This window comes from Myotis brandtii, unplaced genomic scaffold, assembly GCF_000412655.1.
Source record: "Myotis brandtii unplaced genomic scaffold, ASM41265v1 scaffold833, whole genome shotgun sequence".
NCBI classification, from domain to species: Eukaryota; Metazoa; Chordata; class Mammalia; order Chiroptera; family Vespertilionidae; genus Myotis; species Myotis brandtii.
In genome coordinates, this window is record NW_005371384.1 from 182651 (window position 1) to 209984 (window position 27334).

Below are 27334 nucleotides of genomic sequence, written 5' to 3' on the forward strand. Positions count from 1 at the left end.
TTTGTTTTCATGGGAACCTAACATTGCCTTGAATTTCTTTTTTTCTGCATTATAGAAACTTATAGCAAGAAATGGCATTTGAGATAATTTGGTGTAATATACTTACTTACAGATAAGAAATCGGAGACCCAGAGGTAGTTATTTGCTGAAGAGAACAGAGTTTAATAGGGAACTTAGAAGCAGGTCCCAGGTTTTCTAATTTTGGGCCGATGACTCCTACAGTATGCCACAATGAGACTCAGTTTTTTGTTTGCTCTTATTTCAATATGTCATCAGATTTTAATCAATAAAGTTCAATTTAAATACTTACAGATAAGAAATCGGAGACCCACAGGTAGTTATTTGCTGAAGAGAACAGAGTTTAATAGGGAACTTAGAAGCAGGTCCCAGGTTTTCTAATTTTGGGCCGATGACTCCTACAGTATGCCACAATGAGACTCAGTTTTTTGTTTGCTCTTATTTCAATATGTCATCAGATTTTAATCAATAAAGTTCAATTTAATGACTAGTCTCTATTTTTAGTTCTTGATTAATTTAATTTTCAAATAGATGATATATTTATATTGGTCAAAAATCTAAACACATGAAAGTGTTCATAAAATATATGTGGTCAAAATGAGATTAGATATTATCCTCAGATCATCTTTTATGATATTATTTTTTTCAGGAAATTTCCCTGTAGAGACAACCAGTTTGAAGCAAATGTTTCTCTCATTTTCTTTATGTTCTTCCTATTTTAAAAATTTAAGTAAATATAGACACAGTATGATTACCAGAGGGAAAGGGAGGGGCAGAGGAGGTAGAAGAGGTAAAGGGGAAATAAATGGTGATGGAAGGAGACTTGATTTGAGGTGGTGAACACATAATACAGTATACAGATGATGTGTTACAGAATTGTACACCTGAAGCCTATATAATTTTATTAACCAATGTCACCCCAATAAACTCAATTAAAATTTTTAAATTAAAAATAATAAAATAGCCTGGCTAGCGTGGCTCAGTGTTTGAGTATCGACCTATGAACCAGGAGGTCATGTTTCGATTCCTGGTCAGGGCACATACCCAAGTTTCAGGCTCAATCCCTGGTGGGGGCCTGTGGAGGCAACAGGAGCTGATCAGTAATTCTCTTTCATCATTGATGTTTCTATCTCTCTCTGCCTCTCCCTTCCTCTCTGAAATCAATAAAAATATATTAAAAAAGTAAAATAGTTACCCATAATCTCATCTTCCAGGATTGCTATTTTTATTTTTTGCATATTAACATCTGCATGTATATTCATTCACATGATGCATATTATTCTGCTGTCTTTGCTCAATATTACATCATAAAGTACATATTTCAATAAAAATGTTTCAAAAGCAGTTGCATAACTTACTTTACGAGGCCAGCATAACCCTGATACTAAAGCCTGATAGTGACATTATATAAAAAGAAAGCAGAAAGATATATTTTTAAAAAGTAGCAAATTGTCCTGGCTGGATAGCTCAGTTGATTAGAACATTGTTCTGATACACCAAGGTTGTGGGTTCGATACTCGGTCAGGGCACATACAAGAATCAACCAGTGAATGCATAAGTAAGTGCAACAACAAATCGATGTTTCTCTCTCCCTCTCTTTCGCCCTCTCCCTCCCTCCCTCCTTCTTTTCTTCTCTCCTTCTCTCTGTCTAAATCAATAAAAAATTTTAAAAAATTAGCAAATTGCATCTGGTAATATATGAAAAGGATAATACATTTTGACCAAGTGTCTTCTCTCCTTCTCTCTGTCTAAATCAATAAAAAAATTTAAAAAATTAGCAAATTGCACCTAGTAATATATGAAAAGGATAATACATTTTGACCAAGTGGGGCTTATCTCAGGAATGCAATATTGTTAAACACTTGAACATCAATCAATATAATATGCCACATTGGCAAAACAAATAAGAAAAGCCATATGATATTTCAGTAAATGTGGAAAAAGCATTTGACCAATTCAGCATTCATTCATGAAAAAACTTTCAGCAAAATAGGAATAGAAGAAAACATCTTCTGCCGGATGTAGATGTGGTTAAAGTGAAGGGCCTTTGATGTGGAGACTGTCCTTTATTTTCCGAGTGGGCCCAATTTAATCACATGAGTCCTTAAAGGTAGAAGAGGAAACCAAAAGGGTGGGTCAGAGAGAAGCAATATGAGGAGTCATTCAAAGCCATTATTGACTTTGAAGGTGGAGGAAGAGATCCATGAGTCAAAGAATGAGGTGACCTCTACAAGCTGGGAAGTGCCCTCAGCTTACAGGCAGCAAGAAAGGGGGGACCCCGGTTTTATAGCCAGGAAGAGCTAAATCCTGTGAACAACCCCAACCAGCAGGAAATGGATTCTTCCCCAGAGCCTCCTGAATAGAAAGCAGCGTGTTGAGACCTTGATTTTAACCCCTTAAAACCTGTACTGCAACTCCAGAACTGGATGGTAGCAGATGTGTGCTGTTTTATGCTAAGTTTGTGGTGATTTGCAAATGGCAACAATGTAAAAACTAATGAAGCATTCAACTTCTCAAAGCAGATAACTTTAGCAAATTAAATTTGTTAAGTATGGAATTGTAGATGGTTTGTTCATTCCATTTAATATTTGTTAAGTTCCTACTATGATAAGTTCAACTAAGTTCTTTTCCATAAGTAGCCATTTTAATGTGTTTAATGCATGTATTTATCATATGTATGTGTCAAAGTACAAAATATTCTTATGTGTACATATATTTTTAATGTACATAAATAGAATTGTGTTACAGAACTCATTCAGTTTTCTAGTTTTTCCTCTCAGAACTGCTAAGAGTTACCTCTAATGAAAAATGAACAACTTAGTGTTGCTGTTCAAACTGCTCCATTGTGTGCATCCACATTTTACTTAACCAGTTCCGCAGAGATGGTCACCTGGACTGCAACACCACAAATGAGGAATGTCTTTATATTATCTATCTATTACCGCATAATAAATTCCCCTAAAACTTAGCCATTTAAAACAACATTGTTTCACAGTTTGTAGGGTCAGGAATCTGGGCACAGCATAGCTTGGTGCCTCAGACTCAAGTGTCTCATGATGTTGTAGTTGAGTTTATCGCTGGGGCTGTGGTCTCATCTGAAGCCTCAACTAAGAACGACCTGCTTCCTAGATTCCTCACTTGGCTTTTGGTAGGATTCAATTCCTCTAGGGTTGTTGGACTGAGGGCCTCTGTTCCTCGCTGGCTGTTGACTAAAGGCCTCCCTTAATTCAAGGTGAACTTCTTCATATGTCAGCTCACAACAAGGCAGCTGGCTTTCCTCAGATAAAGCAAATAGAAGAATGAGAGCATGCCCAGCACAAGCCATCATCTGTTTGTAAGCTCATATCTCAGAAGTGGCACCGTATCACTGTATTCGCTTTGTTAGAAGTGAGTCACCAGATCCAAGGGGAGGAAACTACACAAGATCATGAATATCAGGAAGTAGGGATTAGGGTCATTTAGGAAGTGTCTTCACAGTGAGACATATTTCTGTGAATTTTTCTTTGGTGTGTATACGTATAGTGGGTTATAGGTTGTTTTCTAAAATGACTGGTTTTAATACTCCCATGAGCAGTACATGAGGGCTTATATGTCATCATATGCCTGCCACTCCTTTACATTTTCTAGGGCATAAAGGGATAGCATATTGTTTTAAAGTGACTTTATATTTTCCACTCTTGTTTTCTAGTGGAGTTCTTGCCTCTTTTTGCCATTTGCAGGGATTGCTTATAACATTCTAGATAGTAGTTTTTTGTTTTTCCCTCCAGTCTATCATCTATCTGTTAACTTTGTCCAAAGTTTCAGTTGTTGAGCAATCATTTTTAATCTTGATGTAATTAAATGCCTTTGTTTCTTGGCTTTGTGCTCTTAGGCTTTTATTTAAGAAGTCCTTTCTTATGCTGATGTTACAAATGTATCATTATACATTTTCTTCTATTAACTTTAGTTTTGCCATTCACATCTAAGTCTGTAATTCATCTGTAGTAGGTCTTTGATAGTAGGTAGTAAGTTAGGTATCCATCATTATTTTTCTTTATGAAATGAGCCCATATTTTCCTAGTACCATCTTCTGTACAATTTGTTTTTTCTCCATTATTTTCTGGATCCATCTTTATTATATATTGCTTCCATATATACACAGGTCTGACTATATATTTAGTTCTCAATTGGGTTTCATTGGTTTATTTTTGTGTGCTGTTTTTATTACTACCGCAGTATTGCATGGCATTAGATCAATTGAATGGGCCTCTTGAGTTTTGTATACTTTGTATTGAGAAGATATTTCTGTCAGCACTACAATTCTGTCCTTGAAATATCTGGTAGAATTTAAGCTTGCCTAGTTCTAGCATTAAGTCATCTTTAATTTGTTTAATAAGCCCCATTTAAGTAGATAGTAAGTGTTTTTCTTTGGGCTTTCCATGAATATTTCAGTTCCATAAAATATTTTTATGTTCTTCTGGAGTTATTACTTTATTTTTGCTGTGTTGTTGAGATTTCTATTTTCCTGGGCTAACTGTTCCACATGATAATCGTGTTTAAATTTTTATAATAACTGAAGATTTCTTAATGCATTTATTCCTGTTTGTGCTCCTTCTCAGAAAAATTTTGTTTCCTTTTGATTTGATCTAAGATTTGTTTCTACCCTTGATCTTAGCCAAATGGCTGAGATGCGATAAGATTTGTTTCTAAAAGGGAATAATGATCTTGGGAAGGGACGAGAGTATTCCTTTCCAAACGAAATATGCATATAAAACAGGAATAATTTGTTTAGTGTTCATACTTTGCTGAACATGCAGAGTTGGCCTTGAGAATGAGGGCACTAGAGATAGGAGTGTAGGACATGCCATTGTTCTCATTGTAAAGTGACTGTCAACTTGCAAAGGCATTGTTTTCTTTCCTACACTGATTTCTCTTCAGTTTTATAATCTGAATATTTGTTTCTGAGTTATAACTGAACAGAGTACTGCTGGTAATTGTTTCCATTATGCTCTAATAAATAGACTTGTCATTCAGTAGGAGATGGGAATGGGAAAATAGGGAAGTAATGGGATACCTGACCCAAGTATAAGAGCTAATGACTGGAGAACGGTTTCATATTTTTTTCTTAACTTAATTTTTATGTTAAACATGTTAGTATTTTTTTATAATGCAAACATGTTGAATATTTAGATTTGAGTTTTTAAATTCAGAAAAGAGCAATATATTAACTGTTCCAAACTGATCCATTATTCTGTTTTGTTTTCTATTTCTCCAGAGACCTTACATATGAAATATCAGTGGAAGCTATATCAACAATGGTTGTTTTCCTTTCCTGTCAACTATATCACAAGGAAGTTTTGCGACAGAGCATTAGTCACAAGTATTTGATGCGAGGTCGATGGTATGTTTCTATTTTAAATAGAAGGGGGTGGGAGAAAGCAGTGGGAGAGAGAGAGAGAGAGAGAGAGAGAGAAAGTGACCACCTCCCACACTCCCCCAACCAGAGCCAGGATGGAGCTTTTAGCTAAGGTACGTTTCCTTGACTGGAATTGAACCCAAGACCCTTCAGTTTGAAGGCCAATGCTCCAACCACTGAGCCAAACCAGCCAAGGCTAAATTTGTCCAGGTTTTTAACAAAATAGTCATGGGGATGTAAAGTACAACATAGGGAATATAGTCAATAATATGGTAATAACTATGTATGGTGCCAGGTGGGTACTGAAAATATTGGGGGGACGGCTTTGTAAATTATATGGTTGTCTAACCACTGTGCTGTACACCTGAAAGTAATATAAAATAAAATTGAATGTCAACTATAAATGAACATTTAAAAAGTAAACAACAAAAAATAGATTTGTCTATTTTTTTTATTGTATAAATCTATATTTTTGGTCTTATCCCCTTAGTATTTTTAAAATTTTTATTTATTGATTGATTTTTGAGAGAGAGAGAGAGATATTTGTTGTTCCACTTATTTATTGCATTTATTGGTTGATTTTTGTATGTGCCCTGGCTGGGTATCTAACCCCAAACCTTGGCCTAACCAACTGATGCTCTAACCAACTGAGCTATCTGGCCAGGGCCTCTTACCTTAGTATTGTTTTATATCTCCAATCAGACATTCCTCTAGTTGTTCTATCAGCACCTCAAACACAACACATAAGGAACCAGATTCTCCTTTTTTGTCCAAACTGTCCATCCTTCCTGCCCCCGTTACTCCCCAGCTCCATTGCTTTCTGTAGTGATTTCTTTGTAGAATTAAAACTTTGAAGTCATCTATCTTCTCTATCATTCTCTATGTCTAAGCAGTCATCCAGTAATATTTGTTCATTGAAATTATTTTTGTGTCTTTCCCTTTTTACTAGTTCCACATAACCTTTTGACTGACTATACCTACTTTCATTTAGTCAATACATCTTTATTGTGTGCTAACCAGGTGCTAGGCATGTTAGGATGTGGGGCTATACTCTGAACAGAAGCTTACAGTCTTCTAGTGGGTGGGGATGGGAATAAATTAAATACACACACACACACACACACACACACACACACACACACACATCTTCTATTGGTACAGTCTTAACAGAATTTTGGAATGTAAGACAAAGACAGAGTAGCTTTGATTAAAGTTCTCAGGGACTTTCATCCTTCTTAACTACCTTTGTTTTTTTCATGGCAACTTCACTGATAATAGGGAAAAGGCCTGAGCTTTGGCTCAAGAGTCTATTAAGAAATTTTCTCTATATTGCAGGAACTCATCTATCACCAATTTGTGGACACACATCCCTTTTCACCTATTTTTTTCTCCCTTCTCCTCATCTCATTACTTAGAAGCAAAGAGTATAACGTTTGCAAAATCTGTATACACACAGATATATTTTTGTATGCATGCACTAATTGAATAACTTCATACTTAAAAAGTATACTCTTTTATATTATTGCTTTTTAATTCTTGCTTTTCCCTGCTAATGCCATATTACTACCTTCCTTCAAGTGCCAGTCACTGTATTATATACTGAATTTATAATATCTCACCTGTTATACAGATTACAAATAAGGTGAGTTCAAGAGTGGAAGTGATTTGACCAATGATCTATGGCATACTAAGGAGAAAGCCAGAGTTAAGCCTCAAGTCTGATGGTCTTCACTATTATGTGACCATGCTAGACTTCTTTGAATTGTGCTAATCCTTTTGTATTACTAGACGATATAGATTATTATTATATACAGTCAGATGACTCCCATAAGTATGAGTGTGATTTTCTTCTTTTTTTCTTTCTGTGTAGTCTTCCATACACCAGCAAACTTGTGAAAACTTTATTGTATAACTTCATCAGACAAGAAAAGCCACCTCCCCCAGGCGCCCACGTTTTCCCTCAGCAGTCGGATGGGGGAGGACTGCTGTATGGACTTGCATCAGGCGTAGCAAGTAAGCCCTTTCTGACTTTTTCAGTACTTTGATGTACACAGATTGTTAATTAGTCATAAATAATTCTGTTTCCCTTGGCTGCCACTATTAATAGTTATATTGGATCTGTGCAGCTGTCTAAATGTGACATACTGAAAATAATTTACAATATTAATTTTTGCGTTCAGTGTAGCGAATGCATTTAAATATATGCAAATAATGAATAAATTGTTTACCTATAAGGCACCATTTTTCAAGAAGAATGTTTATAAATACGCATTTTATATGAGTTCTAGCTGTACAATTCAGTTAAGCTCTTGGAAACTTTTTACTGCTTGTGCTTTATAAGGAAATCATTCTGTTTTAAGGACTTTATTGGTTAGGTTTTTATGTGACTAGTTGGGTATAGTTTTCTTATTGTAATAAGTGTTTCATTTGTTGATGACCAATTAGTATATTTTGAAGAGTTTTGTTACAAATTCAAAAGTGGCACAAATGTGAGTTTTATCAGATTAGAAGCAAATTTTGTTAACTGTGGAAAGTCCTTTCCCACCAAAGCCTCATTTCTGCTTCACAGTGATCAGACCTAAGACTCTGGAAGTACCGAGTACCTCTGGTCCGCCCCTTTGTTGGTGTGGAGGACCTATGCCACGAGAGGCTATATAAACGGAACTTTTGCTTTATTCTGAAGGAGAAACAAAAAGTAGGCTGACACTTTGGTAGTTGTGAGGTCTGCACAGAGGTGCTCTTACTAAACGTCTACTTAATTACATAGTGCAGAGTTCAGCTGTTTGGAGGAATTTTAAATGGAGCTGAGTTCCACAGCTGAATTATGGTTGTAGCATCCTCGCCACACTCAGGGAGGAACATCAGTTTGATATGAAAATGTAGTTCTACAGTGTGGTAACATTAGATAATGAGTCATGGGAACCTCTTTGTATAAAAGACCTCTCTGTTGATTTTAGGAATTGATCTGTGAACCAGGCTTTCTAGATTTGCCTTCCTTTGATATCTTTTAATTATGAGTTGAGTTACATTTGTGAATATTCATGGCTTTGTCTTTGGTGCGGAGCAGGCTGCCTAGAATGCCAGACCTGCAGAATTTTATTCTCCGAGTTACTCTTACCTACTGCCTGCCTTGTTTCAGGTGAGGAGGCTGTACATGCTGGCTCATTCATGGCCATGAAGGCAGCATAGGAATGGCTTTTTGTGTCCCATAGGAAGACTTCATTAATACAGTAGTATTTGCTTTTTTAAATTATTAAACTGGTATAGGGATTTAAAGGTTGAGTATTTTGTAGTACTCCGATATGGTTGGAGATTTTGGGGAGCAGATAGTATAAGGTCATTCGTTGCTTTCTCCAAAACAATGGCAAAACTTTGGAGTTTTTTAAAAAAAGTAAACATAGATTTATGGGTGGTTTTGGTTTTTCTTGAAGTTGTGTCATCAGAATGAAGTCCAGGATGGCATCTGGTGTCATCAGCACCAGGTGCCAAAACACTTGACTTCTAAATTTTAGATCTGCTTGCTCCCACTTAGCTAGCAGTATATTGGAAGGATGTTCCTTAATTTTCCTACCTTCCAGGTTCCTTGTCTTTCAAATGAGAAAGTTGGGATAGATGATCTGAGATTATTTCCATATAATTTTCAATGATCTATGGTCTTTTAAAATTTACTATTCAGTTAAGGGCATTAAAATAGTTAGAATTTTTAGTGTGCTATAGTTACAGCACATTTTATATAGCTTTCTTCCTAAATCTTTACAAAGCTATTCATGCAAAAATATAAAACATGATGGAGTAATTATTGTTATTTCACAGCATGCAAGTCAAAGGATTATAAAAACAAAAGGACATTCTCTTAAAAAACAAAGCTGTGTATTGTGGGTAAAATGTAAATTTTATCACAGTATATAATTTGAATTAAGCCACATTCTAAGAAAGTCTGTCAAACTGACAAAGAAAATTTGACTTTAGTTCTCAGTGATCACTTTTGATGATTTTTTGGTTGGTAGTTAAGGAATTTTCCTACTTTAAAAAAGTGTTTTTAAAAATTTTTTTTATTGGGTTTTAGAGAGAGAGGAAGGAGAGACAGAGAGAGAGAAACATTGTTGTGAGAGAGAAGCATTGATTGGTTGCCTCTCATATGCACCCCGACTGGGGATTGAACCCACAACTTGGGCATGTGCCCTGACCGAGAATTGAACCGGTGACCTTTTAGTGCATGGGATGACGCTCAACCAGCGGAGCCACACTGGCCAGGACAGAATTTTCTTACTTTAATATTGGCTTGAGGAAATGTGATTTGGAGGTTCCTCACTGAAAAGAAATAATGTTGCAAAGCTAGATGCAGATTATAAACTCTTTTGGATTATCTTCATTTTCGTTGGGATTGAATTTTTCGTGGGACAGAAAACATTTCCTTTCATAGTGTGTGTATTGTATGTTTTGCTGAAATTATTTCCTCTGAAACAGCATGCCTTATTTTGGAAAACTTTATAGTTTTGGATAGTGAAGTTCTGTTGGTTCTGGCAAGGGAAGATGAGAATCCTGATGCTACAACTGGGTCCAGATGAGTAATGAGTCACATGTCTGGGCCTTCACAGGAGTTCGGCAAGCCTTCTCCAGTTCATTCTCATTTATTTCCGGTTATCTGTTATTTGTTTCCTAGATTCCTGCAAAACCTTTGTTAAATCTTCGGTGCCTGACACTCTTTTTCATGCCTTTGCTGGGTTATCTCTTTAACCTAGAATCCTCCTTCCTCCTCTCTGTCACTTTGATTTTCTGCCCATCCACCCATTAAGCTCCATCCCAAGTATTACCTTCTCTATGAAGAGTTCCTCTTCTCCCTCGCAGCAGGATGTAATCTTTTCCTGTGGCACTCACTCTGCTTTGCGTTATGATTACTGTGTAGAAGTTTTATCTCCCTAAATTTCTCTACATACAATACAGTAAGAGCTAACATATTTATAACACTTCTGAGCTTACAGAGCAACTTTTTGTACATCTTACTTTATTCTCATGGCTACCTTGTTAAATAGATGTTTCTACCTTTTGATGTGCTACATATAGAGATGTTCCTAGCTATTAAATTGCTTGTCTAAGATCACACAGGAAAGAGGTGATGTTGGTTTGCACTTGATCTTAGTTTCTTTGCTTCCTGAACTTTGCTGTCTTGTCTCTCATTGTTACTGTCTGACTCCTGAGTGTGTAAGCAGCTGCTTGACTTCTCTGAGGTTGTTCACTGCAGTATCTAGCAGAGCACCTTACATCTGGACTCTCAATAAATACTTGTATGTAATCTAATACCAAAAGCTAATGCTCATCTGTACTCAAGGCAGGTGTGAAGTCAGTTATAGCGACATGTCTATCATTTTTTGAATGCCTTCTGTTTGCCAGACAGGTTAGCAGCTATTTTACATACATGATTCTTATCTGCTCTTTTTAAAAATATATATATTTTATTGATTTCAGAGAGGAAGGGAGAGGGGGAGAGAGAGAGAAAGAGAGAGAATCATTGGTCAGCTGCCTCCTGCACGCCCCACACCAGGGATTGAGCCCGCAACCCGGACATGTGCCCTGATTGGGCACAGGTGACTGGGAATTGAACTGTGCATAGGTCGACACTCAACCACTGAGCCACGCCAGCTGGGCTCCCTCCACCTCTTTTTAAAAGCTTTATTTGGAAATAAAAGTCACACATATAGAAACGTTCCAAAAATAAAAATATTACAAAAAAATCTATATAGCTTTATTTAGATTGATTTGTTAACATTCTATCCCATTTGTTATGTATTTGTATTCGTTCCCTTTCTTTTCTTTTATCATTCTGCACGCACACACACATGCACACTTTCTTTTTAACCACTTGAGGGTAAGTTACATTCATCATGGCCCTTTACCCCTAAATACTTGAATGTGTACTTCCTAAAAGGTAACATCTCTTACACAACCACAGTATACTTATCAAGTTAGTCAATTTAACATTCAGCTATCCTTAAAACAAATGAGGTAGGCATTTGCTTCTACCTCAGTAAAAATAAAGAATAGAGATTTCCCTCTATAGTTCAAATTCTCCTTTAGTAAGTATATAATGTCATTTGTGTTGCTCTTAAATTGAATTTTTACAATTAGGTTTTCTTGTGCCTGCGTGTACCGATTCATCTGTCTTAGACTAAACACTCCAGGATGCAGCATCTGTCCTTTCTGTTTATTATTGGCCTGCAGAACACAGTGAGTGCTTGGATAATGTTTGCTCAAAGTGTCACAAACAATTAGAGGGATTATTAATACTTCTTCATTACTACCGGTAAGTCTTTTTGCAGTTAAAGAGAGTAGTGGAAATTAACTTGTCTAGATTTTGTTCTTTTTTAAAAAGTGTTTTTACATTTGTCAAGTGTGATTTGCTTCTTTAACTGAAAGTGGTTATATATATAAACCACTGGTAATATATATAAAATACATGCCAACATGACTCTATTCATAATCTTCAGTACAAGAAAAAATGGCTTCCTTTTCCTCTGTAGTTTGTTAGTTTAGAAATTCCTCTAATATGCTGAGAAAATGGCAAAATAATCAATTGCTATATTACTTTACTGTGTAGAAAAGAATGCTACAGTTTTCATTACTGTGGTTTTTTAAGTGAATCATAGAATTCTAGGCTTGTAGAGATAATTATAAAGGCCACACGGTGGCTCCCAGCATTAGCAGTGCCTCCCTGCATACTTTAAAACAATGCATGTGCTTACACCTTGGAATTTCTGAGTCATAAGGCATGAGGTGGGGCCGGCCATACACATTTCCAGTCCGCATTCTAGAAGATGGTGATATGGCTGGTCCATTTCTGCACCACTCGGGTGCAGGCCCCTTTCCTGTGCTGGAATCTGTTCTGCTGTGGGCCCATCATGGCAGACACTTGAGCCAGTACAGTTAATTACTGAGGAATACATGGTTTTGAGGCAGCTCTAATGGGTTCCACTGACCCCCTTCTATGTAAGATCTTAGTTTCTCTTACTGATTTCTAGAAGATGGTGATATGGCTGGTCCATTTCTGCACCACTCGGGTGCGGGCCCCTTTCCTGTTGGAATCTGTTCTGCTGTGGGCCCATCATGGCAGACACTTGAGCCAGTACAGTTAATTACTGAGGAATACATGGTTTTGAGGCAGCTCTAATGGGTTCCACTGACCCCCTTCTATGTAAGATCTTAGTTTCTCTTACTGATTTCTGCATTGCTCTCTGTTGTTGATGAGGTCCAGTTTATCAGTCTGTTCTCTGGTCTGACCATGAGTACAGTTCTCCAGCATCAAATAGATTGGAACTGGAACACCCCCACCCCCACCCCCGATTCTGGACACTGTGCTTTTTCATTAATCTAGTCAAAATGCCCGTTGGCTCTTTTGGCAGATAATATTCAGTTATTAGTGAACTTATTGTTTCTTTTGCCATAGCATTTATGTCCTATCTTTTCTCCTTCAGGTTTTATGTACACAGGTACAGACCTTTCAGTGTATTTATTCCAGTTAGTTATAATTTTGTTAGTTGTGGTGTAGACCATAATTCCAGCCAAAGAATAAGATTTGTTCTCATTTTTAGCTCTAGATCATCATTTAAAAAGTATTTTGGGGCTTCCTGCTTTTTTCAGGCGTATGTCCTTGACAACATATTGTGAGAGTTTGACACATTCTAATTTCTGTGTGGAAAGCAGAGTATATATGTAAAATAACAATGAAAATTATTAAAACAGGATTTTGTGTCTCTTTTATGGAGAATAGATTTTATTTCCTGGAATCCCAGTGAGGATTTGCTGTGGGGGCAGTAGCCTGTTTTCCCCAGACAGCCAACAGTAGAGTTAATGAGGATTCCTAAAGTTTCCCTGACTTTTAGGACTTAATCTCAAGGATCTTCATGAAACTGGGGCTGGTAAACCCCCCAGTGGCAGGAGATGTTGGGTGAGCCTCTTGTGAGTTCATACCAGGCTCTCCCCCTCCTCTCCTCTCTCTGTTCTTTGGATTACACCTCAGGGACCTAACAGCTGCCTTTTCCCTCCACTCTTCCTGGAAGTCTTTGTGGATCAGGATGGATTTCCAGAGCCTGATACTGAGAATCAGATGATTTAGATGGAGTCCCAGCTCAGGGTGATCTTAGACATGTTCTTCAACTTTGAATCTCATTATAAAGCTGATAAATATAAGCTGTTTTGTGAGGCATAAGTGAGATATTGTGTATAAAACCACTTCTAAAACTGTGTAGTATTTATCCTCATGTTACATGCACCAATGCTCTGCTGCTGCTTGTTAATTAAAATTAAAATAATTGAAAAGGAAATAAATTTAATTAGATGAAATTAATGATCAGAAAATCTCTAACAAATTTATGCCACACAATTTAAAAAATTAAGAGAATATTTTATCTTTTTTATCTGCTCAGTGTTTAAAATTTATGTAAAAACTGTCTTTTTGAAAACTGACTAAATTGAATACATCAGCCATGTTTTTGCTGTTTCTCCAACTGGCTTTTCGTTTTATGTGGTGCAAATTTTGGCCAATGGCAGTCAGAAAGGAAAATTTGATTGTTAAATAGATATTGCCCACAAGAGATTTGTCCTTGCTTCCTAACTGAACTTGCCTTGACAACAATCACTAAGGTACCATTTCTTATTAACTAATTTATCTGATTTTATTTTCTGCTTGAGAGTTTTTTTATAAAATTGGCCAAAGATTTTAATAAACACTTGACACTGACCCAACCTGAATTGTAATAAAATTTCAAATGTTCATCTAATCAAAAATATCAGTAGTATTGGTAGTCTTAGTTATTGTCAGCAAGGCAAATGATATTTATTTCTTACTTGAATTTGTAAGCATATCACCCTACCTTGTTAGAGATGTTCTACAGAACAATGGCCGAAGACCCTTACCTGTGTGATTCATTATCTGATGGGGAGCTCGGTGTTGGGTGGCAACAAATAGCTCACACTGCTGTGACACAGTACCATAGACGGGGTGGCTTGAACAGTGGACATTTATTTCTCACTGTTCTGGAGTGTGGGAGTCTAAGATCAAGTGCTGACAGGTTGGTGTTCTGGTAAGGGCTCTGTCCTGGCGTGCTGATGGTCACAGTGTATGTTCACATGGCAGAGACAGGAAGCTCTGGTGTCTCTTCCTATTCTTAAAGGGCACTCATTTTATCATGGGGTCCTCATCTAAACCTCATCACCTCCCAAAGGCCCACTCTTATTACCATCACATTGAGTGTTAGGGCTTCAATATTTGTTTTGGGGAGACACAAATACTTAGTTCATAATATGTACTAAGTAGGTTGTGCTGGAATTCCTCTCACTGAAATTCTCATTTTGGGAGACTGCTGGTCTCCTTTGTATGTTGATAGCTAAGGCAACTTTTAGCTCCAGTCATTCTTTATTTTAAACCACAGCCCTGCTTAGTGGTGGTGGTGAGGATTGTGGACAAAGCAGAACACTCACGGCCCACTCAACCTCACTAATGTGTGTGTGTGTGTGTGTGTGTGTGTGTGTGTGTGTGTGTGTTTAAGGCATTCCAAAATAGATAAGCAGCTCCTCCAAAAATACAATTTTGTGATTGAAACAGATTTTTTCCCTCTGATTTTGGAGTCCACTGCTTTATATTGTCCTTTGGCAGCACTGGCTCTAGATTTTGGTAACTTGGTATTATGGAAGAGGTGCAAGTATCAGGTTCTGGCTGTTGGTAAAGACCAAGAATTGAATGCCAGTCCTGCCATTTGTTAACTAGGGGTTCTTGGGCTATTTAACCTCTTAGTGACTTAGTTTCCTCACAGTTAAATGAGGATTATCTTCTCTGATAGGGGCTCAAATGAGCAAAAGTATAGGACACAGGCTGGCACCTAGTAGGTACACAGTAAAAAGTCACTGTTGTAACAGGTACAGCATGGTAATATTTAAAAGATAACTTTTGTTGAAAAAAATAGAAAAGAAGCCAGTGACTGTATGATTTACAAGTTTACTCAGAATTTGAATGTAAATAAATTATGAAAATATCTGATATTTATTTATAATGTAAATTTCATATAGTCACTAAAAGAATTATGTTGAATAGTTATATTGTGAGAAGGAAAGATAAGTTACAACATTTATTCAGTGTTTCTTTTGATTCTATTCTTCTTTGACCTTGTCTTTTAGTATATTTTCAAGCTTTTAAATTGTCTCTAATGCTTAAAAGAAGGTGAAGCAAGGAAGGTTGACCTTGAGATTTCTTGTGTTCTTTTTGTTTTTGTTATAAGACACAACTGTAATGTGATTATAATTGGGTATTTAATGTTTTAAAGAGCCAAGCCTGATTAAATGTGTTCTGCCAAACTGCGCTTTCCATCACAAGTACTGAGGTTTCACACAATAACTTCTGATATATGGCTTTTCCACTTGAATGAGCCATCAAAAATGTTTTTCCCCCTTTGCTTGCTGTGGTGGGTGTCCCAGCCAAATTATAAGACTGAAGTGGTGATTATTTGTTTAGACAAATGCTGTAATGGAGAATTTAATAAAGTAGAATTTGGAGATTAAAACTCATATTTCTCCAAACTGCTATTATTGAGAAAGTGATTAAATTCATTATGATAGGGATGGCGTGCAGTAGTTGTAATTTATATTATGTGATGTTTTTTTTCTCTTCAGTTTTGGCTTTTGCTGGGCTGACTCATTGAGAGAAAGAGAAAAAGTATGTGGCACTCAGAAACAAACAGGCATAGTTGTGAAAACATTCCTAATGAAAGCACTTTGAATTTTCAAAAAAAGAGAGTACTTTATAAACAGTAATTACATTCTCATCCATTTTTATTTGGGATGCTTTGGTAGATTTTATATACATGGTGAAAGAATGACCTTTTTTTCTTCTTTATTTTCAGGAATGAACTCATTTTTTGACTAATAAAATATAGTTAATTTCAGTTTACTATTTCCTTGTAGTGGTTTCTTGCAGGGACACATTGAGCATTTAGATTAGTATCCACAACACAGAATGACTATATTTAGTTGTAGAGTAGTCATATAAGTTATTTTACTTTTTTTTTTTTAATATATTTTATTGATTTTTTACAGAGAGGAAGGGAGAGGGATAGAGAGTCAGAAACATCAATGAGAGAGAAACATCGATCAGCTGCCTCCTGCACATCCCCCACTGGGGATGTGCCCGCAACCCAGGTACATGCCCTTGACCAGAATCGAACCTGGGACCTTTCAGTCCGCAGGCCGACGCTCTATCCACTGAGCCAAACCGGTTTCGGCAAGTTATTTTACTTTTAATTGTTCTCTGAAAAAAGGATTTATGTCTGATTTTAGACTTTTTAAAAGGTGTTTATGAAATGATATTCATTGGAAGTAATATAATGTCAAAATACAATATTGACTTATCTTTTATTGTAATATGCTAACAGCCACTCCCAAACCAGTTTCTGGAAATGGCTTTGAAGTCAGTATGCCATCCTATACTCTCATTTCCTTCTTAGCAGATTTGAAGGGAAGATTAAGGTCTCTTTATGCCACAGATAGTTGGGGAACAAATTCATTCATCACCAGGAAGAATATAGAAGAAAGCGAACAATTTCAGATGAAATTCTAGGAATAAGTTTCTAAGTCATGCTCTAAGTGTTGTTTATTTGGCACCAAATTTTTAATCTGTTTTTTATTTTTATTTTTATTTATGTATTTTAGAGAGAGGAAAAGAGAGGGGGGGGAGACATCAATTTGTTGTTCCACTTACTTATGAATTCATTGGTTGATTCTTGAATGTGCCCTGACCAGGTTTCGGACCCACAATTTTGATGTATTGTATAATGCTCTAACCAACTGAGATACCAGCCAGGGCTGTTCTTGAGACTTCTGTAGCATAATTTATTGTGGAATTTTAAAATTTAAAGATATTTAAAAAGTAAGAATGTTAAAATTATGGAATTCTAATTTTTTGAGAGTGTAAATCTTATTTGAAAAATGAAACTGTTAAAATGGATTTGCTTTAAAACTGTTAAATTCTATCACGGTTAAGTGAGTGTAACTTTTATTAAGCAGCTGTTTTAATTTACATTAATTTCAGCATGGATGTTTGGAAGTAGATTCAAAGGTTAAATTTATTCAAGGTTATTTGCTTACAATTTGTGAATGGTAATAAAAACCCTCATAAATTATAGTTGGTGTAGTTTAGAGACCCCTTTTACATGAATAAATATTTTAAAATATCTAGTGTTATGAGTTATATGAAGACTTCCCTTTTGAAAATTTTCTGCAACTTTGAAGTTATTTTGATGGGTGCATATAGGGATGCATAGATGGGTAGGGATGTTATCACAAATTTAGCAAAATGTTAATGTAAAATCTAGGAGATGAGTGTATAAGTACGTATTCACTATATAACTCAGCTTTTCTGCATGCTTGACAATTTTTATAATAAAATGTTGGGGGAAAATAGAATCACTATGAGGATGAATTAATGTTGTAAATTTCAGGTTGTTCATTAAAAAGCTATCTCTAAGCTCCTAATTCTTCCTGAATTGCTAGGTAAGATTCTGAAGAATGTGAAGTTTGGACCAGACCTGGGCTCACATTTTTACTGAGAGCTATTTAGCGATATAAGCTTGTGGAATTTTGTAACCTCTCGAAGCCTTTCCCCATCTGTAAAAATGGAATGATGATTCCTTGTAAGATTATGGTAAATGTCTTCATTTTTCTCCTCTTCTACTTGTTAGTAGGTTTTGTGAGCCAGACCATGGTCTGTGAAGGCCCATTGAATCAAATTCGGTGGCTGTGGAAGGAGAGGGCAGCCTCTGCACTCACTTCTGTAAGGTCATCGTGGCCCCATACGTGACAGAGGCTAGACAAAAGAAAGGGAGGAGAGAAGCAGAGAGCCATTCTCACCAGCAAAATAATGGGTGGATTGGAAATAATACAGCTTTTGGCATCAGATGGGCCTGAGCTGGAAACCGGGCCCTGCCTCCTATGAGCTGTGTCACTTGGATTAAGTTACTTAACTTTGCTGATCCCTAATTTCCTCATTTAAAAAAGGCATTTAGACTCTCTTTACCTGTCTGTGGGCTTTTGTGAAATTTAAATAACATGACAAGTAGTGAGCAAGTTTTTAGAACATGATAAATGCTGAAAACAAATACTAGTTACCATTTATTTACCTGCCTCATCTTTCCCCCCTCTCGTTTGTATCAGTTTCTCTAGTTTTACAAACATCTTACATATTTTGTCTTATATGTTTCATGTTCCTTCAGCCTTTCTGCTTACAAAATTAAGCAACTCCCCTCACCCCCAATTTTCTAGATTATTAAAAAGCGTAATCACAGATCCAGCAGCAACCTCCTTAGCATCCTTAACCATAACTTCATCAAATTGGAAGCCTTACTAGCTATCAGTACCATTTTTCAGGCTAAAGGAATTACAGCTCCACACATAAACTGGATGACTCTTAGAACACGACCTTGTGTCAGAACAGCAAGTTACAAGAAAACACATACAATATGAAAGTTCAAAGACAGGCAAACCTATATCCAAAAAGCCAGGCAAATCTAAACTACACTGTTTTAGAGTTCCGCCTGTAGATGGTGAAACCCTAATGACAAGCAAGGACATGGTTATCATGAACATGGATAGTAATATTTGATGAGGAGCGAAGTACCTGTCCTCCTCAGTTTACCAGGGATGGCAGCAGTGCGTAGAAGTATGTTTTATTCTTCAGATGTCTTTGGTTTGCAATTTAAATGAATTTCTTGTTTACTCTTGTTTGCTACTTTTGAGTTTAACCAGTACTTTATTTTGAGTTACACCAGTACTTTATTCTTTAGGGTGATTTTTGTTGACTGGTGTTTCTTAACCTTTTTCTTTATTATCACCATCCTAAAGAGCCTTTTTAGAGCATTTTTTCCTAATTGCCATTGCCACTCTCAAAGGAAAATTTAAAGTCACAAATATATACTGTTTATATCTGTGCTTTATACCTAAAAAGAGTTAGTTTTTTTCATCCTTCCCACATCAAGTTTTCAAGTTTTGCCCCAGGAGCTGATACTGCCACCTTTGAAAATGCATAGCGTAAGCTCACATTGGTAGAGCCAACTTCCTCCAACTCTGTTTTTTGAACTCCTGGGGTGCATTTTCTATTCCTTCATCTTCTTTCTGTCCAGCAGGGCCATACCTCTCAGAGATATTTAAATGACTTCAAATGACTTACAACTTGATTTTGTATTTCCCTTATCTGTTTTTACAGTCACAACACTGACAGATACTAATGACAATATAGTTTTTTTGTAAATTCATATATATATATATATATATTTCAGAGAGGAAGGAAGAGAGAGAGAGAGATCAATGTGAGAGAATAATTGATTGGCTGCCACCTCCCCCCCCCCGCCCCCGAGGATCAAGCCCTCAAGCTGGGCATGTGCCCTGACCAGGAATGGAACCGTGACCTCCTGGCTCATAGGTTGACACTCAACCACTGAGCCATGTTCGCTGGGGCTGTAAAATCCTGTCTTGCTTATGTAACATTATTTTGTATTTTTCACGTCATTAATGTGTCTCCAAGAATACAATTTTAATAGTATATCATGTGGATCCATTATCTCACAGAGACCATTAGAAGTTATGAAAATTTAAAAAATAAGATTAGCTATAATTCCACCATAGTAACAAATCAATCTTCCTTTTTTTTTCTTATTCTTTTTCAGTTCTTGCCCCTGTGTATATGTATATATACACATATAGCAAATTAAATATTTAAGAGACATTTAAAATGTGCAAATAATATCTTTTACCTTATAATTAGGATATGTTTTGAAAACAAAATAGCATATTACTCTATGCTTGAAAAGTTTGAGTCCTAATAAAGGAAGGTGCGGTTTAAATCCAAGGTGTTACTTTTATTAATTTCAGATCCTGAATTGGTCAGATTAGGAGAGCAGGCAAATTCTTGCAGTAAAACAGCTCAAGTTATTTACTTCCTCCTTTTGGCTGTATGATTAATAGCACATGTTTGAGGCATCCTGTTGCTCGTATTCAAAGGGAGAGTGTTATGGTAAGACTAGCAGTACTTCTGCCAGCTCTCATGTTGTTCATAAAGCTCACTGGTTTATCTGGGCACAGTTGTTTTTCCTGAGCTAAGTTAAAGGGCTTAAAAGACAGGGTATGTAAGGCAAACTGGCTGTTCCATCATCTCAGGTAGAAGGGGCATATTTTGGGGACATTGCAAAGGATTTATTTGGATGTGGTATGACAGTGACTGCTAGTTTGTCTCCCTCCCCGTTTTAGCTAACTACATGGATGTCAAGCATAGATCAGATTTCTCAGTCCCCTTTGTAGCCAGGTATGGTCTATATTTTGGCCAAGGGAATGTGAGCAGAAGTGGTATAGGCAAACTTAGAGGTCGAGTTCTTAGAGAGAATGCATGTACTCATCTCAGTCCTGCTGCCTTGAATGAAAATAGGATGGCTGGATTGGTTTAGCCATGAGTAAACTTAGGAACAGAGACTGTACACAGTGGAGCAACGGGGGGGAAAGGAGCCCGGCTCTTGAACATCGTGGAGCAACGTGCAGGCTCTGCTGCACCGACTTTTGGGCTTTTGTTAAAGCCATTGTTACTCAGGTCTGCTACTTGTAACTCACCCTAATCCGGACTTACAATTGAGTGATAATGTATAGTGGAAGAACAGAAGGCAGGAGTATAATAAACTAGCTTTCTAGGGTGGGCTATTTGTAGGAGTCATCAGAACCTCTTAGCAACCAGAAAGCAGTGTGATGAGAACAGACCCTTGTACGTCTCCCTCTCTGTGTAGCAGTTTTTGTCCTCAACCCCCCAGCTCTTTTGTTATACTCTTCAAAGGTAAAACATTTAAGTTCAGAGTAAAAGAAACAACAAAAACAGTGAATTATATAATCTTTCTTATTGTTACACAGACCTTGAATTCTCCTAATTCACACATTGTTGGAAAAGCCATTAGAGCCATTAACAGTGCTTTTGAAGCCTAACCATAATAGCTGAGACATATGAGTGCATAACGTTAAGGACCTAGGAATTTGTCAGAAGCCACTTGGCACATATTTTATGTTACAAATTAAGGCACATTTAAGTTCTACTTCGGTAAATGTACTCACTTTTGTTTTATAACTACTAAAATGGAATTATATGCCAGTCCAATGACTTAACTTTTTTGAAATCTTTGTGTGAAATTAATGGTCCAGGAAAAACTACCATGTTTGTTTTCTGACCTTACTTATTCTTAGCACATCATGGACTATCTCCAAGAGTTCATGCATCCCAGTTGGAGAAATAGCATATATGTGATGTAAACCTAGTGGAGTTCTTAGCAAACTGTGTTTTCCTTTCTCTCCTCTCTGAGTGATGTGATATATTGCAAAAAGCCTGAAACTTGATTTAAGCCTTGTAGTTTTGTGACCTTGGAGGTGGTGGGGATGGAGATCATTAAATCTCTGGTTTTCGTGATCTGCAGTTTTATTTTGTTGTGTTATTTCTTCTTTTAACTTATGAAATTCTGGCCAGACGTAAGTTAGACCTTTTCTTCTCTTCTTCATATCTCTTAACCTCTCTTAAAATTAATTCCATTACTCTCTCTCTCTCTGCATTCTGGGTAATTCCTTCGGATTTATCCTTCAGTTCACTAATTCTCTTTCCAACTGTATCTGATCAACTATGAAACCTTTTCATTGAAGTTTTCTAATGTTTAAGTTATATGTGAGGTTGAACTTGAAAATATAGCTGGTTTTTTTTGATGAACCATGTAAATTCCTGAAGGGTCAGGATGGGAAGAGCGGTGGGAGACCATGCCAGTGTAGGGGACATACTGAACCATATGGCATTTAGCCGAGGTATGATGGAGCTTTAGGTCTCTTTGCTGATCCAGTAAACAGGGACATAAAGCATAATATGATTAGTTCTGAGCATCTTGTAGGGGAAGGTAGGTAATCAGCTATAATTATAGCCTTTGACAGTTTGTCTTGGTGAGGCTTTTGGCCTCGTGGCCTCAAAGGAAGCATCTTATCTGAAGGATTCAGGGCTCTGTGAACACCCCTTCCCTCTTATATCCTGCTGGTTAGTTCTGTCCTGGCAGGGGAAGGGCATCGTATTGGTAGTGTGATCTTACTAGTTATGCATCACTGTATTTTGGAGGACTAATCAGAGAACCCACAACCTTCGTAATTGATCATTTTGAAGCTAACTTAACAAAAATTTGTAACTTAAAAAGCTTAAAACACATCAGTTGAAGACTATGACCAATTGACAACAAAGTGAGTAGTGCCTCAATAACAGAACATCCTCCCAGACTCCAGGATTCCAAACATGTGCGGGTCCTGTGTCTGTGTGCACAAAGAACTTTGCAGCACAGACGAGCATGGCGGAGCAGCCAGGCTTTTCCATAGGAAAGTGGGTAGGATCTCCTATAAACTCTAGTAATTGTTTTTTTAAGTTTATGAAAACCAAATACAGTATCCCATAACTGACTTAGTAAGTTAATAGATCAGTGTTAATGTACGTAACAGCGAAAGTAAAGGCCTTATAATTGTGTGCCATTGTTTGTAAGAACATGAGAAAGGAATTGAATTCTTGGCCTGTTTGTGGCCCATCAGAACCGGGCAGCAGCGCATACCTTGGGAAGCACTGTCGTGCCCTCGTGTCATGCCCTCACAGCCTGCCCCACGCCTGACCAGCTGCATCTGCTACCATTCCATGCCCTGCAATGCTTTTCTCCTCCACCTGTACACCCGTCATTCCCTTTACTCCCAGGGTCACAGGCAGCTTCTTTGGGAAGCTCTCCTGGAATACTCAGCAGAGCTAGCCCTCGTTTTCCCCACAGGACACTGTAAAACTCACAGGATGTTGTATTATAACGACATTCCTACCTGTCTCCCCTCTTAAGATTAGATTATGGGCACCTTAAATGTAGTAACAATTTATTGGAGAATCTGAGCATGCCCACCAGAGACAATGTAGTAAATATTTATTCACCAGAAGAAGGCAGAATGCCTAGGAGAAATGGTTCCTTAGGAGGAAATCAGGAAATGCAGATCGAGTACCAAGATGAACAAACAGAAACTAGAAGAGCCAATAGAACAATCCAAGCAAAAGCAAAAACAGTTATATAGGATTCTGTGGATGAAGATGAAGAGTGGGAGAGAACTGTGGCAAAATAATTGGGGACTAGACTTATTGTAAACCACAGAATGCTATTCCTTATAGCAAAATAGATTGAATTTAGGCCTGTTACATCCCATGAGCTGGATATCCGATCTGTGCTAAGTTTTAAACGTGTAATTCAGGCCAGAGCCCCCTTTGTTGTTTTGGAGCCAGAGGGGCAGTGAGGGTAGTGGGTGAGAGCATCTGCTTTACACAAAGAGCAGCTCTGCTTAGCTCTGTCACGGGAGGAGGAGTTTAGCCTCTTTGAGTTTAATTTCTTTATCTGTAAAATTGGGTGGATGAAGATAATGCTTGGTGAGATTTAATGTGATAATTTCTGTAGATCATAATTAAATGGCAGAAGCTTCTCCCCCCCCCCCTTTTCTTCGCTTCTGTCACCTCTCCATCCAACAGTTCCTTGAGTATGGCGGTCTTTAAACTTTATTAATCATACATCCCATTGATACACGCTTTTTTAATTTTTATTTCTATCATTTTTCCTTTATTTGAAACATGCTTTTAAAGAAGACCATTGATTTAAGTGAATTGATTTATAAATTATTGTTATTCTAATATATTATGTACATTATGAGACCTCCACAAATTGACATTTTCCAAAGGATAAGATAAATGAAAACTGTAAAGTAATTAAAATTTTAAAAAATCTTTTTTATAAGACAAAAATTAATAAACATCTGGATGACCCCATGGCTTCATAATGTCATCATTTAATGTCTCAGGAAACTATACATTTGGAGCCATGTTTATTATTAATAATAGTGGGTATAACTATATTTTCAGAGAGCCTTGGTAATGGGTGGAAGGCAGTTTTCTTCAGAGATCTGATTACTGTTGCCTTTGTTTTGAGTTTGCAGAATGGCCAATAAAGAGCCCACACAGGTAGAAGAAAGGCCAGCCCTGCTGGTTTTTGTCTTGTTTGCTTGTACTTGAATTTTTAATATATATTTTCTCTATCTGTGATTTCTTTGCCAGAAAGTTTAAAAAGTTTTATGGTTCCATTCTTTTTAAAATAGATTTTTATGAGAGTCAGTTTAATTAAACCCAGATAATATATTAAGGACAGCAAACCACAGGATGTCTCATTATGTTGAAAGAGAAGGCGTGAATGCCTCTGCCACTCCTATCCTGGGTGTGACCTCACTCTTCTCAGAATACCTTGGTTACTGGCATGACATACAATTTCCTGATAGAGGGGCTGAGGCTGGTACCAGTGCCAGTCTTTATAACCCATGTTGGAAGCTGTTGTTAGTGTGTGTTTATTAACTGCTCATTGAATTGAATGCTTTGGGAATATTTTTTCAATTTCATGAATACCTTTGAGCCATTCCATTCTATAGTATTCACTTTTATTTGCACGTCCCACATTTACTATCTGTAACTTGTTTGCAGATCATTTATGTCTTACGAACCTTCTGGAATCATTAATTTGGAATCTTCCTTTTCCAGAATTTATGTATGTCCTCTCATTTCAAAGATTCTAGTTTCTGCCTGGCTGGCGTGGCTCAGTGGTTGAGCATCGACCTATGAACCAGGAGGTCACGGTTCGATTCCTGGTCAGGGCACATGCCCAAGTTGCGGGCTCGATCCCCAATGGGAGTCGTACAGGAGGCAGCCAGTCAATGATTCTCTCTCATCATTGATGTTTCTATTTCTTTTTCCCTCCCCCTTCCTCTCTGAAATCAATAAAAAAAATTTTTTTTTAAATAAACATAAAAGATTCTAATTTCCTAGTGTCCTCAGTTTCCATCTTCTTGGGCTTTGACGATCGATGACACTGTTATTGCTGCCTTTCAGGCCTGGGACACCGTTCTCCATCACTAAGGCGTTCTTCTTTAAACAAAAAAGATTCTAGTTTCCTAGTGTCCTCAGCTCCCATCTTCTTGGGCTTTGACGATCGATGACACTGTTATTGCTGCCTTTCAGGCCTGGGACACCGTTCTCCATCACTAAGGCGTTCTTCTTGGGATTATCAGTAACATTGAAGTGGTCAGAGTTTTGGGAAGAAACTCTTTCCATCTTTCCTTGAGTGTCACTTTCGACCAGGGCGGGGTAGTTACTCACAGCTTCTTTTATCTGTGGCCATCTAGCATGGAGCCAGGTTTTAATTCCCAGAAAAGTAACAGTTGGAAATGTATATGGAAAAAATGACTGTTACTGAAGGAGTAATACATCTATACGACATGCTTTATTACATCTGCAGTTATTTGATTTATATTTACTTCTTCACAAGTGGAACTTCAATGCGAATGTAGGCAATTTGTCTAAAATTTTTCTAGTAGAAACTTTTATTTGTGGATTCTAAATTAATTGTTTTTCGTTACTGGTATTGTTAAAGTTAATAAGTTTATTATTTGTTTTTGAGTGCTTGGGTGTTTGCATTAGCAACGAAAATTCTAGACATGAAAAGGCTCTGTCATTTTCACATGGGTGGCTTATTACATTGTTGGATTTCTTCAGCTAAAGAAGGAATGACTGGTTATATCTGGTTAAAGCTTGTTGAAAGTTACTTATGTTTCTCTTCCATCATCAACACACATACCTAACTTTTATGTTTTGTTGGGGTTACCTCATCACCAGCAGAGAGAGGAGTGGTCAGAGTGCTGAGGGGTTAGAGACCATGTAGCAAGGAGGAACGTTGTGGGGCAGGGCTTATTTCGTTTGAGGAGGGGGACTCCTGTGGAGGTATATACACTGCCAGATACTTAAAGCTGCCATATAGGACTTATTATCCTATAGGGCAGTATTTCTCCAATTTAACTACACCCATGAAGCCATCATGATTTTGTCTTATATGAGTATAGCTTGAATTCCAATATACTTACTTCTCTTTTCCAAAATTGTAAGCATAATTACTCTATCTTTATAATAAGTGGTAAATCCTTGGAAATTGTGAGATCGAAGTGCTAGTTACATATTTTTCTAATACACATAATTATTGAAGGTTTTAAAAAAGGACAGTGCATAACCACCCCTCACTTCCTCAGTGGTCCGTGCATGATTTTGAGAAACACTGCTTTCGAGGCTGATGTTGGGACAGATGGGATGAAGTGATCTGTTGTCTGTCCTCTGAGTTCTCAGTGCCCCTTTCTTATTTTCTGGATGATAGTTAATTTGCCTAACATTTTTATGTGTGGGTATGAGATGGGATTATCTCTGAAGATAATAGGTTTCTTATTAATTTTTCCCTTTCTGCTTTTACACTTTAATATAGTGTTTGATTCATCTTAGGTTGTCATAAATGTTTGTTTTAGGAATGTGGGAATCTAGATTTTTACCGAGACAGGTAAATTCTGTTAACTTTCATTGTTTTTTCTTTTTGAAAATAGATATCTTCATAAAATACTAAATTATTTCAGTGGGTTTTTTCAAGTTTTCTTTAACAGTTTTATTTTCTATTCTTAAAGGAACAAAATTTTTAAAAAGTTCCATATGGCTTATATTATGCCAGTTTATAAATCAGAGATTCTGACAGATTTCAAACTACAGAGGTGGATAAAATTTCTTATTCTGTACTATGAATTTTTAAAACATTTTTCTCTGTTCTTTATGATGTATTTTTTTCTCTTTTTTGAGATGCTTAAAAAAGCATTGCTTTTGGGACACAGGATGGGGATAGTAATATCATGTTGTTTTGTGTTAGGAAAATTGAATTTGACTCAAAACTGTTTTAGGAACTTGCAGTCATCAGATATTTTAAGAGTGCTTTAAATGTAAACACATGTAAAAAGTGAATCTGT

General features: G+C 36.9%; 1 protein-coding gene and 1 long non-coding RNA gene across 8 annotated transcripts in view; both read left to right on the plus strand.

Moving 5' to 3' along the window:
• DYM (dymeclin) overlaps positions 1-27334 on the plus strand; it is a 239778-nt gene that overhangs the window by 67991 nt on the left and 144453 nt on the right. For all 7 annotated transcript variants that reach the window (XM_014531965.1, XM_014531964.1, XM_014531966.1 and 4 more), the window contains 2 exons: positions 5273-5398; positions 7284-7426. In XM_014531965.1, coding sequence (XP_014387451.1) covers positions 5273-5398; positions 7284-7426 — 269 coding nt within the window. The remainder of the gene's footprint in view (positions 1-5272; positions 5399-7283; positions 7427-27334) is intronic.
• LOC106724459 lies at positions 8388-14484 on the plus strand. Its single transcript, XR_001360261.1, has 3 exons — positions 8388-8643; positions 11540-11714; positions 14289-14484. It is a non-coding gene; the product is annotated as an uncharacterized LOC106724459 (long non-coding RNA).